Below are 16,104 nucleotides of genomic sequence, written 5' to 3'. Positions count from 1 at the left end.
CCCCCGTGTGCCCGGCGCCGCAATAAAGAATACCTGCTTAATAGTCTGCCGACTATTGAGTCTTCAATTCTGGCTTTTCACGGCATCACTGGCCTTGCTCCGCACAGTGGTTTTCGGGGTGCGATGTGCCGCCGAGGGGACACGCCCGAGTTGCGCAGCAGGGCTTTGTTTTCTGTGCACTGAAAAGACTTCTCTTTTCTTCGTAGGAAGCTGACATGAATGCAGCAGCAGAAGGGCAGCGGCAGTAGCACGGACAAAGGCCAAAGGCTGGTCCTGGCTGTGGGGCCTGGTGCAGCATGGCCGCGGGGAGCGGCAGAAGGTGGCATGCACGCAGCTGGGGCAGGAGCAGGCCGTCTGCCCCAGGGCGGGAGCAGCCTCCGCACCGGGGCTGGGGGTGCAGCGCTTAGTGCGGCTTTGTAAAATACACTGGGAGGACGCTCTGCGGTGTTAAAGAACAGAACAGTGGGACTGGGCAGTGCTCGCTAATGGCGTCGGCGTGTGCCTGCCTGCCTGCCTGCCTGCCTGGTGGGGAGCTTGGAGATGCCAGGTAATGTCGGGCGCTTTGCTCAGAATCAGCTGGAAATGTGTGGCTCAAAAACAGCCTTTGTATCTAGGTCGGAGACACAAAACTGCCAAGTGAGGTGACTGTAGCTTTACTGTACTTAGAGCAGGTTTTTCCGTGCCGATGAGCATCCCAACCTAGAGCAACGCCACGCTCTGCCAAGGGGAGGAAGCAGAAGCCGTCGGGAGATGGCTGTGCAGCACCCTCCTCGCGGCTCAGCGCGAACGCGAGTAGGCCCGCCTAAAGAAGTGGGGGTGCCATGAACAAAAGAGGCGGCTCTGTGGCAGAAGCACGGGTTCCGCCGCGCTCCCGCCGCTGTGGGGGTGAGGCCCCGCGGGGCGGAACTCCTGTGTGCGGAACCTCGGCGCCGGCCGCGGGAGGAGCCCGGACCGCTCAGTCGGGGCCTCAGGGGGGCTGTGCCAGGTTGGCCCACGCGCCGCGGCCGGCGGGAAGATGGCGGCTGTGAAGGGACTGGAGACGTGCCTCCGGGTGGCGGGCGCCGCCGCGGCGCGGCCGGAGCGCTTCCTCAGGTACCGCGGGGCTGCCCGGGGCTGGCGAGCCCCCGAGCGGCGGGCTTGTGTGCGCGTAGCGCTCCGCGATTTGTGCGGGCCTCGATGCTCAGGGAGGGAGGGAAGGAGGCAGGCCTCGTGCCGGCCGGTCGGGGCCCCTCAGCTACCCCCGGGGTCCCTCTGCTACCCCCGGGGCCTCAGAGCTCTGCTGGAGCGCGCTGTTAGCAGCTTCTGCCTCGGCTGCTGCAGTGTCCTGCTCTTTTCTTCAGCGTTCGGGAAGTAGGAAACAGAGATTTCTGTTTCAGCTAGTTGTGTTGAAGCCTTGGTAGCTCTAGAGAAAAAAATGGAGAGACTGCCCAGATATAAAAGCTGAGGAGTAAGGCAGTGGAGGAGGACAATTACCTTTTTAAAACCAAGAGTCTGTATCTTGTGTGCTTTAAGTGTTTAGTGCTATACTGTTTACTTCCCCAAAACATCTGGAGTGCTTAAATAAGATCTAGTTATAATAAGATGCAACTATAGAAGGGTAGAATATTCTGCCCAGCTGCTACTTCATACACAAAGTGTAATGAAGCTGAAAATCTTAGTCATAGAATGGTTTGGGTTGGAGGGGACCTTAAAGATCATCTGGTTCCAACTCCCCTGCTACGGGCAGGGACCCTTCCACCAGACCAGGCTGCTCAAAGCCCCGACCAGCCTGGCCTTGAACCCTGCCAGGGAGGGGGCAGCCACAGCTTCTTTGGGCAACCTGTGCCAGGGCCTCAGAGCCCTCAGAGTAAAGAATTCATTTCTTATATTTAGTCTAAATCTTGTTCAGTTTAAAGCCATTACCCGTTGTCCTATCCCTACAGGCTCTTGTAAAAAGTCCCTCTCCAGCTTTCTTGTAGGTGCCTTCAGGTACTGGAAGGCCACAATAAGGTCTCCCTGCAGCTGCCTTCTCTCCGGGCTGAACAGCCCCAACTCTCTCAAGCTGTCCTCACAGGAGAGGTGCTCCAGCCCTCTGATCATTTCTGTGGCCTCCTCTGGCCCCACTCCAACAGGTCCATGTCCTTCTTGTGCTGAGGGCTGCAGAGTTGGACACAGGACTCTAGGTGGTCTGTCACCAGAGCGGAGCAGAGGGGCAGAATCCCCTCCCTTGACCTGCTGCCCATGCTGCTTTTGATGCAGCACAGGATACGGTTGACTTTCTGGGCTGCAAGCACACATTGCTGGCCCCATGCACCAGTACAGGCTTGGGGCGGATGTGCTGGTGAGCAGCTCTGCAGAGGGACCTGGTGGATGACAGGTTGACCATGAGCCAGCGGTGTGCCCTTGTTGCCAAGAAGGCCAATGGTCTCCTGGGGTGCATTAAGAAGAGTGTGGCCAGCAAGTCGAGGGAGGTTCTCCTCCCCCCCTACACTGCCCTAGTGAGGCCCCATCTGGAGTACTCTGTCCAGTTCTGGGCTCCCCACTTCAAGAAAGATGAGGAGCTACTGGAAAGAGTCCAGCAGAGGGCTATGAGGGTGATGAGGGGACTGGAGCATCTCTCCTATGAGGAGAGGCTGAGGGAGCTGTGCTTGTTTAGTCTGAAAAAGAGAAGGCTGAGAGGGGACCTTATAAATGCTTATAAATATCTCAAGGGTGGGTGTCAGGAGGATGGGGCCAGACTCTTCTTCAGTGGTGCCCAGCGACAGGACAAGGGGCAATGGGCACAAACTGAAGCACAGGAAGTTCCGTCTGAACATGAGGAAGAACTTCTTCCCTCTGAGGGTGACGGAGCACTGGAACAGGTTGCCCAGGGAGGTTGTGGAGTCTCCTTCTCTGGAGATATTCAAGACCCGCCTGGATGCAGTCCTCTACAGCCTGCTGTAGGTGACCCTGCTTCGGCAGGGGGATTGGACTAGATGACCCACAGAAGTCCCTTCCAACCCCTACCATTCTGTGATTCTCATCAACCAGCACCCCCAAGTCCTTCTCGGCAGGGCTGCTATCAATCCATTCTCTGCCAGCCTGTATTTGTGCTGGGGATTGCCCTGACCCATGTGCAGGACCTTGCACTTGGCCTTATTGAAGTTCATGAGGTTCGCACAGGCCCGCCTGTCAAGGTCCCTCTGGATAGCATCCCTCCCTTACAGTGTGTCGACTGCACCACACAGCTTGGTGTCATTGGCAAACTTGCTGAGGGTGCACTTAATGCCACTGACCATGTCACCGACAAAGATGTTAAACAGCACCAGCCCGAATACCAGCCCCCCGAGGAATGCCACTGGTCTCCACTTGGACATCGAGCCATTGACTACAACTCTTTGAGTGTGGCCATCCAGCCAATTCCTTATCCACCAAGTGGCCCACCCATCAATTCCATGTCTCTCCAGTTTAGAGGCAAGGATGTTGCGCAGGACAGTGTGAAAAGCTTTGCTCAGGTCCAGGTAGATGACGTCAGTTGCTCTTCCGTATCCACTAATGTAGTAACCCTGTTGTAGAAGGCTACCAAATTAATTAATAATCATAATGTCTTTTTTTCTAAAAATGTTTAGTAGTAGTACTTCAAGAGATATGTAGAAAGTTAGGTAACAGCAGTAATTGTTGAAAGGTGCTATGCTTTGGCACCAGAATACCTAAGCAGATATAAAAAGAGCTGCAGTGTGACCATGTGATTAACTTAATGGAAGATGTAAAATGAATGAAAGCTAGTAAATTTTGCAAAACAGAAAATAAAAATTTATTATTAAATGTTGTCCTTTTTAAAGCTCAATTTTTTTTCTACGCTTAGTGTGCAAGATGGACTGGCTGCTGACTTCAGAGCATTAACAAAGACTCTCTATGATTTAAATAAATTTCTGGGAAGTAATATAGTTCATGGGGGTCCTCTAAAAGAACTGGTGATAGAAGATTTTGATGAAGAACAAATTTGGCAACAACTAGAGCTCCAGAACAATGCAGTTCTCGATTTCTTCAAGAAATCCATTGCAAGGGGTGCCGAGGATGAAGACCTTTGCCTTCTCTCAGACCAGGAAGAGGATGGCTCTGATGCAGAGGACAGCAGTGACAAGGAATTGGAAGACAACTTAATGGAAGCAGAAACTGGACAGAAGAATGTTTATACAAAAGATAAAAATAAAGCTAAAGAAAAGCAAAGCAAACTCAGAGAAAGCATAATGCAGAAATCCAGTGATGAGGATTCTGATATTGACTTTGATATTGAAGCACTGGAGCAACAAACTAAAACAGCCAAGGAAACCACACTGAAAAAAACAGGAAGAAAATCTATAGTGGATGACAAGTTTTTCAAGCTGGCTGAGATGGAAGCTTTTTTAGAACATGCAGAGAAGGAAAACAGGGAGGACGAAGAAGATATTAATTATTTTGAAGACATCATCTCAGATGATGAGGAAGAAGAGTCTGAAGAAGCTAAAGTCAAAGTAAGAATATCAGTAAATTAATTTTCTGATACCTTTTTTGCTTTAAATCAAGATCTAATAACCATTAGGGTGTCTGTAAATTGTTGAACTCTGAATAGAAACTACTAGGTTAAATTTGATTAGATGACTGATGATTACTTCTGAAGCTTTAACAGCATATTTGACATGAGTGTCTTGTAACAAAACGTCCCACTGTAGAAGAACATACTGTCCTGCTATTCCAGTTTTTCTTTAGATGGGTCTCGGGTTTTTGCATGAATAAAGGAAGAGATAGTATGTCATAAGAAGTAAGTGACCTTGCAGAATAGGTGACCCAGCACATCAGAAGGATGTCACTCAGCGTTGACATCTGGCAATTAGAGATCACTAAGATGACTGATGCAGAGCAAAGGGCTTTTGGCAACTTCTTTTTTTCCAAGGACAAGGCTTTGCAACTGATGCAACTGAAGTTGCTGAGGACTTGTTTCAAAAGTAAATCTTTTGTTATTTAATATTGCCAGAGATTCTCACTACCAAGTAGGAACTATGCCCAGGGTATAAGAGAACATGTACGCATTCCAAGGCAAAATTTACTGCTCTTTGACTTCTGAATATATTGAAATATATTGAAATTGGAAATGAATTTAAGCGGTAGAATATCTAAAATACTTGTAAAAGAGGTTAGTTTTACTAAGATGTCCTACCACAGGTTAATGCTTCAGTAAATTGAATTACTGTTACACAAATAGTGCTGTTCCCCAGGTGCTAAGGACTTTAAAAAGACAGGATACCCTTAGACTTCTGTCAGTCTGACAGTTTTGTTTTGGTTTGTTTTATTGTTTTGTTTTGCCTTTTCCTTCTCCACTTCTTAGCCAATTAAAAGTTCTAGAGACTTGACATACAAAGATTTCTTTGATCCAGTTGAGGACAATGATGATTTAGTAGCTAATGATGTTGAAGATGATCAGGAAGAGGAAGCAGACAGTGCTGTTGAAGAGGAGAATGAAGAAAGCATGTCTGAGTAAGTGCAGGCATTATTTGCAGTTAAAATGTCCTTGTAATTTTACACCGAAGTGAATTAAAAAATAAAGTGTGAATTCTAGCCTCATTTTGGTCATGGTTTGCCATTCTGTTATTTGTATGTTCATGATTTGTATTGTTACCTTATTTAAAAAGTAGTTCACTTATCTTTTGAGGATTATCTTTGATATTTATTTTAATAAATCACTTAATAGCTGTAACTTCAATTTTTGAAAGTTATTTTTAGTATATAGAAGTTTCCTTAGTGTCCCTTGCCTTTAGGTTACAATGAAAGCCTGTTGTGTTTCTTAATTGTGGGTTAGTTGTAACAGGTAAACTTCTAATGGCTGAAATATCTTCATGTGAAAAACTATAGAGGCTTTTCAATCTTTATTTTGTATTAAATTTTAATGTTACAGGGTCGAGGATATGAATGAAATGATGATGGAGAATATGAGAAGTAAAGAAGCCTCTAAAAAAGTGACTTTTAGTTTGCCAGATGACAGTGAAACAGAAGATGTTACTGATATGCAATTAGAGAAGGGCATCGATCCCAGTGAAATAAAGTCTTCTTTTGAGAGGAGACAGGAAAAGGTAATTTTTTTTTTTATTTAGCTAATAACTCAAAACAGTGGCCAATATTTTTTTTTTTTTAATGATTATGTCATTTGTTTGGAGTCTGGCAAATATGAAGAGGCTATTTACAAGTTAAGGGGGGGAAGAAAAGTGGCTTATCTACATCAGATATATATGCAATCATATATTCCCTCATCTTTATGTAAGGAGGAGTTAGAAGTATCTGAAAATAACTATTGATTTCTTGCCTTGAGTTTACTTGTGAGCTCTATGTTTTAAACTTCTTAGGAAACTGTGTTTTTCAGATGAGCAAAAAAATAAAAAGTTTAGAAGAAGGGTTGTTAGAGGAGAAACCTTGGCAGCTTAAAGGAGAAGTGACTGGACGAAAACGACCTGAAAACAGCCTTTTGGAAGAAACAGTACTTTTTGACCATGCAGTCCGAATGGGTAAGTAGCGAGAGAGGGCTTTCCTGAAAGAGTGTTGCATGCCAAATTGAGTTTGCTTCCCTGTGACCTTGCTGAAAACACCTATGACTCAAGAGCAGGGTAACACAACACTAAGTTAAACTTCTCAGTGTGTTTTTGACGTTCTGCATTTTCGTGGTGAAAACTACACAGAGGTATAATCTCTTTTGCTCATTTTTAACTTAGCTGAAAGTTCATTAATTTGGTGGCAGATTTTAGTAATTTTTACAAGCCTTACATAACATGATTACTCTCTTCAAGATAGAGGAAAACATTATTTACTTACTTTTCCTTCAATTACTACATTTTTGCTAAGGCTTTACTTTCTTTTTCTGTTGCTTATTCTTCATAGAAGAAAAAGTATTTCTTGCTGGAGAAACATTAATCTTAAAATTCTTTTCTTTCTCGTCTCAGCACCTGTGATCACAGAAGAAACTACTTTTCAGCTTGAAGATATCATTAAACAGAGAATATTGGATGAGGTTAGTATTATCTTACTTGTTCCTCCCTATTTTGTTCATAGACTAGATTCACAGGTCACATTCCAAGGATGAGTTTGAAGCTCTTAAAATATTAGATGTAGAGTTATCTTTAAAAATTTCTGCAGCTCGTTGTTTTAGTCTTTTGCCATGGTGAATGTGTCTTTAGATTCCTAAGGAGGTCTATTTTTACGTGCCTGTTACATGATAGGTTTTGGTGCACTTCAGAAAAATGAGTGTTTGCAGATAAAACTATAAGGAATTTATTTGGAATATAATGCCTGTCTGTAAATTTTGTCTAGGACTGTAACTAGCACTCTGAGCATTCTGAATACTAACCAAAACTCAATTTTTTACTTAATTTTTCTTAAAAGCCACTGACAGGAGATTTGGATCTCACAGCTTGTTGAGGCTTACTGTTAGTTGAGTAAAAAAAATCGGTACATATGGGGGGAGAGTATTTAAGTACTTAATGACACATTTGTTTGTTACACAGTTTCTACCCCAATCCACAAAAAAAAAAAAAGCAGACAAGCTAAAGCTGTAAGTTTTTTATTACTTTTTTTTTTCCAAATGAAAGTGTGAAACTTAATGAGTTCCTGGGAAGCCACAGGCATGAACTAGTTAATGTGTCAGATAAGTAATACAGAAAATGTTCTAAATAAGCTGTAGCACCCGATGGTTGACTGTAGTTGCATTTGGACATTAATTGGTGACTTTCTCAGGCATGGGATGATGTAGTACCAAAAGAAAAACCAAAAGAGGAGGCTTTTGAATACAAGAAACGCATCACTTTGGATCATGAAAAAAGTAAACTGAGCCTTGCTGAGATCTATGAGCAAGAATACATGAAACTTCACCAGGTAACGTAAGCAATGCCTTTCCTTTTGATTTGAAGTTCACATCCCCTAGTCATATCTGCATTTGTACACTGCTAACTCTGCTTTCAGCTTTATGGAAGTACTTCAGTCTTTCTCTGAGTGTTCACCGGTGAAATGGCTCTGAATTGTATATTGTGTTGTTATCAGTCTTGCTAAAGTAAAATGGCTTTATGAATGGTGTTGCAGTAATGTTGCGTTATTAATGCAGCAAAAGACTGAAGAGGAAGAAAATCCTGAACACAAAGAAATTCAGGAAATGATGGATTCACTCTTCCTGAAGCTGGATGCACTTTGTAACTTCCACTTCACACCCAAACCAGTGAGTAGATAGGTTTCATAAAGCTGGAGGTTTTTCCCTCCCTCTTTGAAACTGGACACTTTAAAATATATTTGGGAAATGGAAAGTAAAGTAAACATTGAGTGTTATTGAGCTTGTTCTTATTTCTAAATTTTCTATAATTGCCTCTAAACAAACCCAAATATTTAGTATCTTCAGTTAGCTGTAAGTTGTTGTGAGATGGTGTGCTCGGTCCTGAATGTGTGTGTTTTGTTTTTAGCCTGTGCCAGAAGTTAAAATAGTTTCGAACCTTCCAGCTATAAGTGTGGAAGAAGTAGCACCTGTTGCTGTTAGTGATGCTGCTCTCTTGGCACCAGAGGAGATCAAGGTAAATATGAATAAAAGTCATGGAAGGCTTTGGAGAGAATCTGTATTGTTGATAGAAGGGTGTACTCGCTGCCACATCAGTGGGAGAATTCTGTCCCCTCCCACCCTGGCTTCCTCACCTTGTGGACTTTTTTGCCTAGCATTTTAGTGTTGATTGTTGTTGGGGTTTTTGTGGGAGGACTGTGTGATTTTTTGGGGGGAGGGTAACTGGAAGGAGGGGAAAGAGTTCATTTTATTTGGCTATACTAGGCCATAATATTAATCTTTGGTTTTGTCCTTGACTATTATGTGACAGTAATTATTTTCCCTACAGATATATAGGTATTTGGAAGGGGAAGCTAAATGACAGTAGGGAAGAGCAAATTAGCACGTCTTCAATCAGTTGTACAAGTGTCACTTAGCAACTTTTGCCAGTTTTTGGCCTTTGCCTTAACATGGCATTGCCCTGAGCTGGCTAAACACTTGAAATAATGGAAACGCTAAGACAGATTTGAGTATTGTGAAGTGAGTTTTCTTCCGCATGCTTACGGATCTAGAGATCTTGTTCTTTTTAGGAAAAGAACAAAGCTGGTGATGTAAAAACAGATGCAGAAAAGACTCCCACAGACAAAAAACGAGAACGAAGAAAGAAGAAGATTCGTAAACGTATGAAGCTAAGAGAAAAGAAGAAACGTCAAAAGCTTCTTGAAAAGACGAAACCAGAACAAGGCACAAAACTTAGCAAAAAAGCTGCTGCAGCAAAATTAAAAAAGCTTACAAAAGAAGGCAAAGCATCTCTGCTTAAGGTAAGGCTCTTATACTTGGTAGTCCTGTATAACTTGGAGCTTCCTAGCTAAAGAATATTAAAATCCCAAGGACAGATAATATTTAGATAAAGAAAGGAAAGGGCACTTTATCAGGAAAAATTACAAAGTATAGGGTTTGTTTCCATCCCATCCATCTTGACACAGTTCCATCTCCTAATGTTTCTCCATCCCCTCAAAAATTCTTGTACGCAAGTAGTATATCTGCTTACCACCCAAACCTTGTTACCTTCTTTATGTCTGAGCAAATATAAACGGTTAATGTAGCTGCTGGAAAGAAAGAGGTAGGAGGAAGACATGGGAAGGGCACATGCATGCTCCTCTTTTTTCTTTTTCTCCTTTTTCTCTCACGCCCCCTTTGCTTTCCCCTGTATTCTTTTGAACTGCAGTTTTGGAAGGACTGTTCTAATCCATACTTGTAACTGTCTTACGCAAAGTGGCGTTGAATGCCTTTTTACTCTGGATTTTGCCAATTATCGTGACAGTGTGATATCAGTACAGAGACCTGAAAAAATACAGCTCTGGTTGCACTTTGCAGTGACCCCCTTGTTTATGATGCATATTTATGTAGATGTTGATGCTTTAATTATGAATAAGTTATACCAAAATGGTTGTTGGAACCTTTAGAAGCTTACTCAGAGTAGGAAATATATTTGAATTCGTAAGCAACTTAATCTTTAGATATGAAAAATATGAAAAAATTGTATGATAAAATTACTTTATATCAAAGCATATTCACAAAGGAGAAATGATAGTTTGCATTAGGTACTACTTTTTATTTATTTTGAAGTTTACAGGGTGGTGTTCCTGCAAATACTGAGACTTAGGCTCTTCTTTCCTTCATTTGAACCGTTCCCATGATTAAATGGGATTACTTGCATGCGTAATTGAGGATGAGATTTCTATTTAGTTCTTTCTAAGCTTTGAGTAACTTCAGCTATTTTTTGAAATATAATATTCATATTTAATTTTCTACTTCTTCTTGTGGAGCCTTCTCTGTAATCTCATCAGATCAATTTTGTTTTGCATGCTATAAAACAGTAAACTTGCATACCACCTATGATGCCTTGTAAATTAAATTTTAAAAATCTCTGAAATTTTGGGGTATTAGAAACTAAGAGGAAAAATAACTTGATTACTTCTAAAAGGTTTGTGCTTAGCTTTTCAGAAGGAGAGCAAAACACAAAATACAGATACGTAGTGCAAGGATCTTATATTGACGCCTGTTCTTACCTGTCATGCTAACTGCTAATTAGAAAGGAAACGTACTCATTACTGGTTTAGATAGCAGGAGTGGTATAAGAATGCAGTGAAAAGTATCCTTTGAAAATTAATTATCAGATGTTTGTTTTTAAGTCAAATACCATCATATGTGAGTAAACTAGTAAGTAGCATAATGATGCTGTTTGTACATTTCTTGGTTATAACAAATATTTTGTCCATCGACAGGATGAAGGTAAAGATAAGGTCTTGAAATCATCCCAGGCCTTCTTTTCTCAACTGCAAGATCAGGTAAAAATGCAAATCAAAGATGCAAACAAATTGAAGAAGAAACAGAAGAAGGAGAAAGCACTCTCTGTTCATAAACTGAAATTGTAATTTACCTTTTTATATGTGTTGCATCTTGTATATATTAAAATGTTTCCATGTGAATGCTGAATTTGAGTGGGTTTTATTCTGTGTTGGTCTTTACACCACCTTAGAAGTTCACAGAACATTTTAAAGACGCTTTCCTTTGGGTTATACTTTTATTTTCTACCACAGTACTCTGATTTTGTCTTTTTACTGTAAAAAGAAAGCTTCTTGCCCTGGGCAGATGCATAACCACGTGGAACGCTCCACTTTTGTGCTTGGGCTGTGCAGCCTCTGCTCTCCCCGCTGCTTCGCTCGGTGTCTGCTGCCACCGTTGCACTGCATGGAGCAAGGGCCTGCAGCTCCGTCCTGGCACTGCGCCTGCCCAGCGGTCCTCTGCAGTCGGGATGACCGAACAGCGAAGGAGGACACAGGCTCTTCCAGCCCGCAGAGTGAGCAGGTGGTGGCTCTTGGCTCCAAGGGTTGTCTCCGGGTGGAAGTACTGCAGCACGTGCTCTGCTCTTGGCTGAACCAAAAGAAGTGCCAGCTGGTGCCCCTCTCGTCCCCCTTTCTAAAGAAGGATCACAACTGGTTTGCGCCCTTTGTTGTTAAAGGAAATTTTAACTTCAAAGAGGGCAAGATGTTTACAGTACGCAGGCCTTAGCGCGGACGTTTTCAGCGGAGTGCGGTCGCCAGGCTCCGCCATCTCCTCCCCAGGCCTTGCGTCCCGCCATCGGCGATGCATTGCGCTGGCCTGGCGGCGGGGGCGGGCGAGCGGGCGGTGGCTGCGCGCCGTGGGGCGGGGCCCGGGTGCCCGCCTGCCGGGGCGGCCTTGGCGCGCGGCGGGCCCTCGCTTCCCCTCACGGCCCCCGTGGCAGAGGGACGCGCGGCGGCGGCGCCGGTGTGTGGGGAAGGTCGGGCGCGGAGGGCTAGGGGGGGGAGCTTCGGTTGGGCCCGTGGCGCGGCCCGGGCGAGGGGGGTGGGCGGCGAGGGGGGGTGGGCGGCGAGGGGGGGGGGGGCGGCGGCGGGCGGGCCAGCAGGAGGCAGAAGCGGGCTCGGAAACCCGGGGCGCCGCCATCCCCCTCGGGGACGCGTCGGGCGTGCGTGCAGAGCCGCCTGAGCTGCGCTGCAGCTGCGCTGCCGAACGCCGGCTCGGGAGGGTGAGCGCAGCCCGGCGGCGCGGCGTGGCGTGCTCGGCGCCTCCGGAGCGATCGGCTAGCGGCAATGGAGCGCTCGGGAGGGCACCGCGCTCGCGCTCCGTGCGCGCCCGCGCCCCTCGCCTGGGCTCTGTGAAAGTGGCGGTTGGCGCCGAAAGGTCAGCGTGCCTGTGGACAGCAAACAGGACGCTGACAAAAATGAGGGGGGGACTTGGCCGTGTCCTCACGGTGACTTTTATCTCAGGCCTTCGTTGACACCAGCGAACGAACGCGGCCTTTGACAGTCGCGGCGCGTAGCAGCGTTCCTGTGCGCAGCCCTTCCCCGGCCGGCAGCGGCCGTGCTCGGCGCGGCAGGCTTGGCGTGCGCGCCTTTGCCTGCCTGGGGGCGGGAGGGGGGCGGCTGCCTGCAGCGGTGGAGGGTTGCCTGGCTTTTCCACTTCTAGGGTGTTGGGTTTTTTTTTCTCCTCCACTGTTCATCTTGTTTGTGTTTGGTACCTTTCATTCCATATCTTTTTTTTTTTCTTGAAGGCATGTTGAAGGATTACAGATGGGAAATGTAAAGCCAAGAAAAGTTGTTTTTTTTTTTAAAGTTACAGAATAAGGAAATACAGCCTGAATGAAGGTGCCTGTGCTGTGGAAATGCTTTGAAGTTTTGTAATGGCAGAAGCTGGGTGTTCAGAAATTAAAAGATCCCGAAAAACTTTGTCACTCAGTAAAAATAAGAAAAAAAAAGGAACAACAAGCAAAGTGGAAGGTAAAGGAATACCATCTATACCTTCAGCATCCTCCTCTGTTATTTCCTTTTTTAACAGTGTTCCGCCTGCCAAAGTTACCTGTCCCATGTGTGGGCAAATGGTGCCAAGATACGGAATAAATGAGCACATGGATGAAACATGTCAGAGAAATTGTGGTATGATTGGCGTCATTGATTCAACACTCGACTCTTTTAGGAATGAGAGTCCCTCAGCTGCAAATGTGAACAACAATTCCAGCTCACGTTTTTCAAAACACCTCTTAAATCTAGAAACAAGTCCTTCCAAAAGCGGATTATTGAAAATGGAAGGGAGTGCAGCACAGCAAGTTAGTCCTTATTTTAGCAATAATAGTTCAGTCTGTAATGTTAACTATGAACCACAGACTCAAACAGTTAAAATAGTCTCTTTGGGAAGCTTGGCATCTAAACTGTCCAGAAGACATAGCCAGGGACCAAAACAGGTCGTGTATAAAGAGATCGACTCTTCACCTCCAGCTTTTCACAATATGTGCAAAGGTGCTGCAGCACAGGATGATGATGGCATTTCTGCTGGGCATAGTTCTCAGAAAGAAAATCAGCTTGCTCAGAGTGAGTGCCAGGAAGAAAATTTTTCAAAGAAGAAACCTGAATTTCAGGAAGAAATAAACAAATGTAATGGAGACAACCTTGTGGACATTGTTCAGGTATCGTCACCCACTAGTAACATTAGTGGCAAAAGGTTACCATTTGGTACAAGAAGCACCAGAACAGAAAGTAGTTCTGAAGGTGTGATACTTAGTCCTGATAAGTTTGAAACGCATCTAGCCCTTCATACTTCAGCAGAGCTGAAGAGTTTGGATGTCAGGACTCAACTTCACACTCAGGTTATTCCTTCTTCCAAGACAGAAGTGAACTGTGGTGCGCAAAATTGCTTTAGCAAGGGTGATGTACAGGTACTTCCTGTGGAAGTTCACGAAGACTTGAAAGATGAGATTAATGAAACTTTGTCAGAAACTGTGGAAAAGGTAGAATTTCAGAATTCCATTGGAGACATTTTAGACAAAATAAATGAGGTTAGCTCTGTGCCCGGGTCTCCTGATCACCCATATTACCTCCAGAATTTTTTAGTGGTGCTGCGAGCAGTCTTGGAGAATGAAGATGATGTCAGACTCTTTGATGAGCAAGATATGAACATTATAACCAAGTTCTGCAAATTATCAGGTATCTTTTTTTTTTTAGTACCTTTTCAAGTTAATTCTTATAGAGACAACCGTTACATAGTTTTATGTGAAGAGTGCTATACCAGTGGGCAATTTAACTTGATGAATTCCTTAAGGCAAGAAGCTCCTTCTTCTCAGGAGACTTATCCTTCAGGGGCTTCTTGTAGGTGAACTTTCCTAATGTTGCTTTAATGAAAGGTAATGATAAATAGTGGAGACTTGTAAGAAGTAAGGAGAGAATGGTTATGGATATTTGTTTTTTTGGAATACTTTTTTTAATGTTTTAATACTTTTTTTAAGAATCATAAGTCAACTTGCTGCTGCATTTAATTATGTTTCCAAGGAAGGAAACTTGTAGAACAGAAAGGGGGTATCAGTTAACACCAAGCTTTTGGTGATTATTACGTACGGGAATTCTACAAAATGGGATTATGAAGAGGCCTGTGCTAGATACATAGATCTTGAAAAAAGTAGTTCTGAAGTGGCATTTGTAAGCTTTGATGCAGCACATTTACAGATGGCTTTCGTGCTTGGTGTGAATCCATGGTTATCCCTATGATTATTATCCAGTGTTTAGAATGCTAGTTACTGATTAACAGTCATTTTCATGTAGATTGCTTCGTACTTTTAACTTTCATTAACTTCAGTAGGAGCCAGAAAGTTGGAGATTTAAGCCCTCCATATTTCAACAAGATTCAAAGCAGGCTTGTCTGAATCTCCCACTCTTACAAGTTTTATAGTAAAAGCATGATAGAAGTGATGCAAGTTAAAGCTAACCCTTATGATGTATAAATTATTATGTATGTTTGTAAGTTGTATTATTGCAGTATTGCAGGCATAACCTTTTATATTGTTTTAAGCTACTATGTAATATACAACTGCCTGACAAAGTATTTTTAGATACATGCTTGTACGACCTCAGTTCATGCATCTGAGCTGAACATGCGAAAGTGACAGTTGCATACATATCTGCTGGCAAAAGTAATTAAAAAATAAGAAGCAGGCTGCACTTGTTAATGTATTGTGTTCATTGAGTTTAGCTTAACTAGCAAGCTGTAATGTTTTATCACATTAAAGAATAGTATTTCCCTGTGTGAAACTGTTTTGTATTTTGGCCTTTTCTCTCTGTAGATTATATTCCTTTCTTCTGCACTAGTGTACAACAGTCTGTAGACTGTTTCCCCATTGCAAAGTGGAAGAAAACTGTTCTAGCTATTCAGAGCACTTAGTCCCCTAATGTTCGTTTCTATGAAGTTCTGAATGATACTGTGGATTGACACCACAGGACATTACAAAAGAGGATATGAAGGTCATGACTTGTGATTAGCAATTAGTTGAATTTTTTCCAAGGCCAGTAGGAGACTTTCAGTAAGTGTTTTTCTGATAACTTGTATAGATGTGGAGAATAATAGAATGAGGTTAGGTTAGTGCATATGACATCGCAAGGTTTTTAATACAGGATACTGAGTGACAGAAATGGAGAAGTGTTGGCCTGAGCTTTTTAGGAAGAGATACAGCCCTGATAAGTAGTTCACAATCTCAGATCCTTAAAAAAATTGAGTCAGTGCCTATCTGTCTTTCTAGGAAGTACTTGAACTGTGGTGGAACAATCTCAGAAATGTCTTTTTTGACTTAAGATCTTCTTTCAAAGTTTAGCAGCTGGAAAGGCCCATGTGAACATTATTCATTTGCCCATTTGGAAAAGTCAGCTGAGCTGACTCAACCTTAAGAAATGGTTGCTAAAAAGGTGACAAAACTTCAGAGGAGGAGGTAGGGCTCTAAATTTACACAGGTATTTCTGCAGTGGTTACCTGGTCATAGTTAAACTCTTGCAGATTATATTGTAATGATTACAATTATGCAGTAACACCAAGCATTTAAAATATTTAAAGAATAATACTAACATAAATTATGAGAATATTGTGAGATCGTAACATAGGGCTGTATTTGTCAGGGAGCAGCAAGAGCAGACTACTCTGCGTGGGAAGATGAGCCATGACCCAAAGGGGACAGCAGGGCAGGCAGGGGCCACAAGGCCACGTTGCGCAGGGAAGAAGAGCAGAGTGGATCCACTGCTGCTACT

General features: G+C 43.6%; 2 protein-coding genes across 6 annotated transcripts in view; both read left to right on the top strand.

Moving 5' to 3' along the window:
* Positions 1–206: 206 nt before the first annotated feature.
* MPHOSPH10 (M-phase phosphoprotein 10) lies at positions 207–10,992 on the top strand. 2 transcript variants are annotated; one of them, XM_009936012.2, is made up of 11 exons: positions 207–547; positions 3,824–4,472; positions 5,324–5,472; positions 5,891–6,065; positions 6,353–6,494; positions 6,927–6,994; positions 7,717–7,854; positions 8,081–8,191; positions 8,430–8,537; positions 9,091–9,321; positions 10,789–10,992. In XM_009936012.2, exons 1-11 carry the CDS (start codon positions 486–488, stop codon positions 10,936–10,938), a joined length of 1,983 nt encoding a protein of 660 aa, XP_009934314.2. In that variant the 5' UTR covers positions 207–485; the 3' UTR covers positions 10,939–10,992. The 2 variants fall into 2 exon arrangements, with proteins under 2 accessions (XP_009934314.2, XP_075287701.1); XM_075431586.1 differs by lacking the exon at positions 207–547 and adding an exon at positions 911–1,092.
* A 728-nt stretch (positions 10,993–11,720) lies between these two features.
* Positions 11,721–16,104, top strand: part of FAN1 (FANCD2 and FANCI associated nuclease 1) — a 29,079-nt gene continuing 24,695 nt past the window's right edge. The window contains exons 1-2 of one of the 4 annotated variants that reach the window (XM_075431882.1): positions 11,721–11,812; positions 12,665–14,022. In XM_075431882.1, the coding sequence (XP_075287997.1) occupies positions 12,726–14,022 (1,297 nt within the window). In that variant the 5' untranslated portion in view covers positions 11,721–11,812; positions 12,665–12,725. Of the gene's footprint in view, positions 11,826–12,596; positions 14,023–16,104 lie in introns of all 4 variants that reach the window. The other 3 variants (XM_075431881.1, XM_075431879.1, XM_075431880.1) reach the window with 3 other exon arrangements.

The sequence above is a fragment of the Opisthocomus hoazin genome, chromosome 10 (genome assembly GCF_030867145.1).
Source record: "Opisthocomus hoazin isolate bOpiHoa1 chromosome 10, bOpiHoa1.hap1, whole genome shotgun sequence".
Taxonomy (NCBI): domain Eukaryota; kingdom Metazoa; phylum Chordata; class Aves; order Opisthocomiformes; family Opisthocomidae; genus Opisthocomus; species Opisthocomus hoazin.
Note: the sequence above shows the minus strand (reverse complement) of the source record. Positions and strands in the feature narration are given on the sequence as shown.

Bases quoted from the DNA above. Each gene is read 5' to 3' on its own strand.
- MPHOSPH10 (XM_075431586.1), top strand. From the start codon at position 1,016: ATGGCGGCTGTGAAGGGACTGGAGACGTGCCTCCGGGTGGCGGGCGCC. The intron at 6,066-6,352 runs GTAATTTTTTTT...TGTGTTTTTCAG, and splicing joins TTGAGAGGAGACAGGAAAAG to ATGAGCAAAAAAATAAAAAG. The intron at 9,322-10,788 runs GTAAGGCTCTTA...GTCCATCGACAG, and splicing joins GCAAAGCATCTCTGCTTAAG to GATGAAGGTAAAGATAAGGT.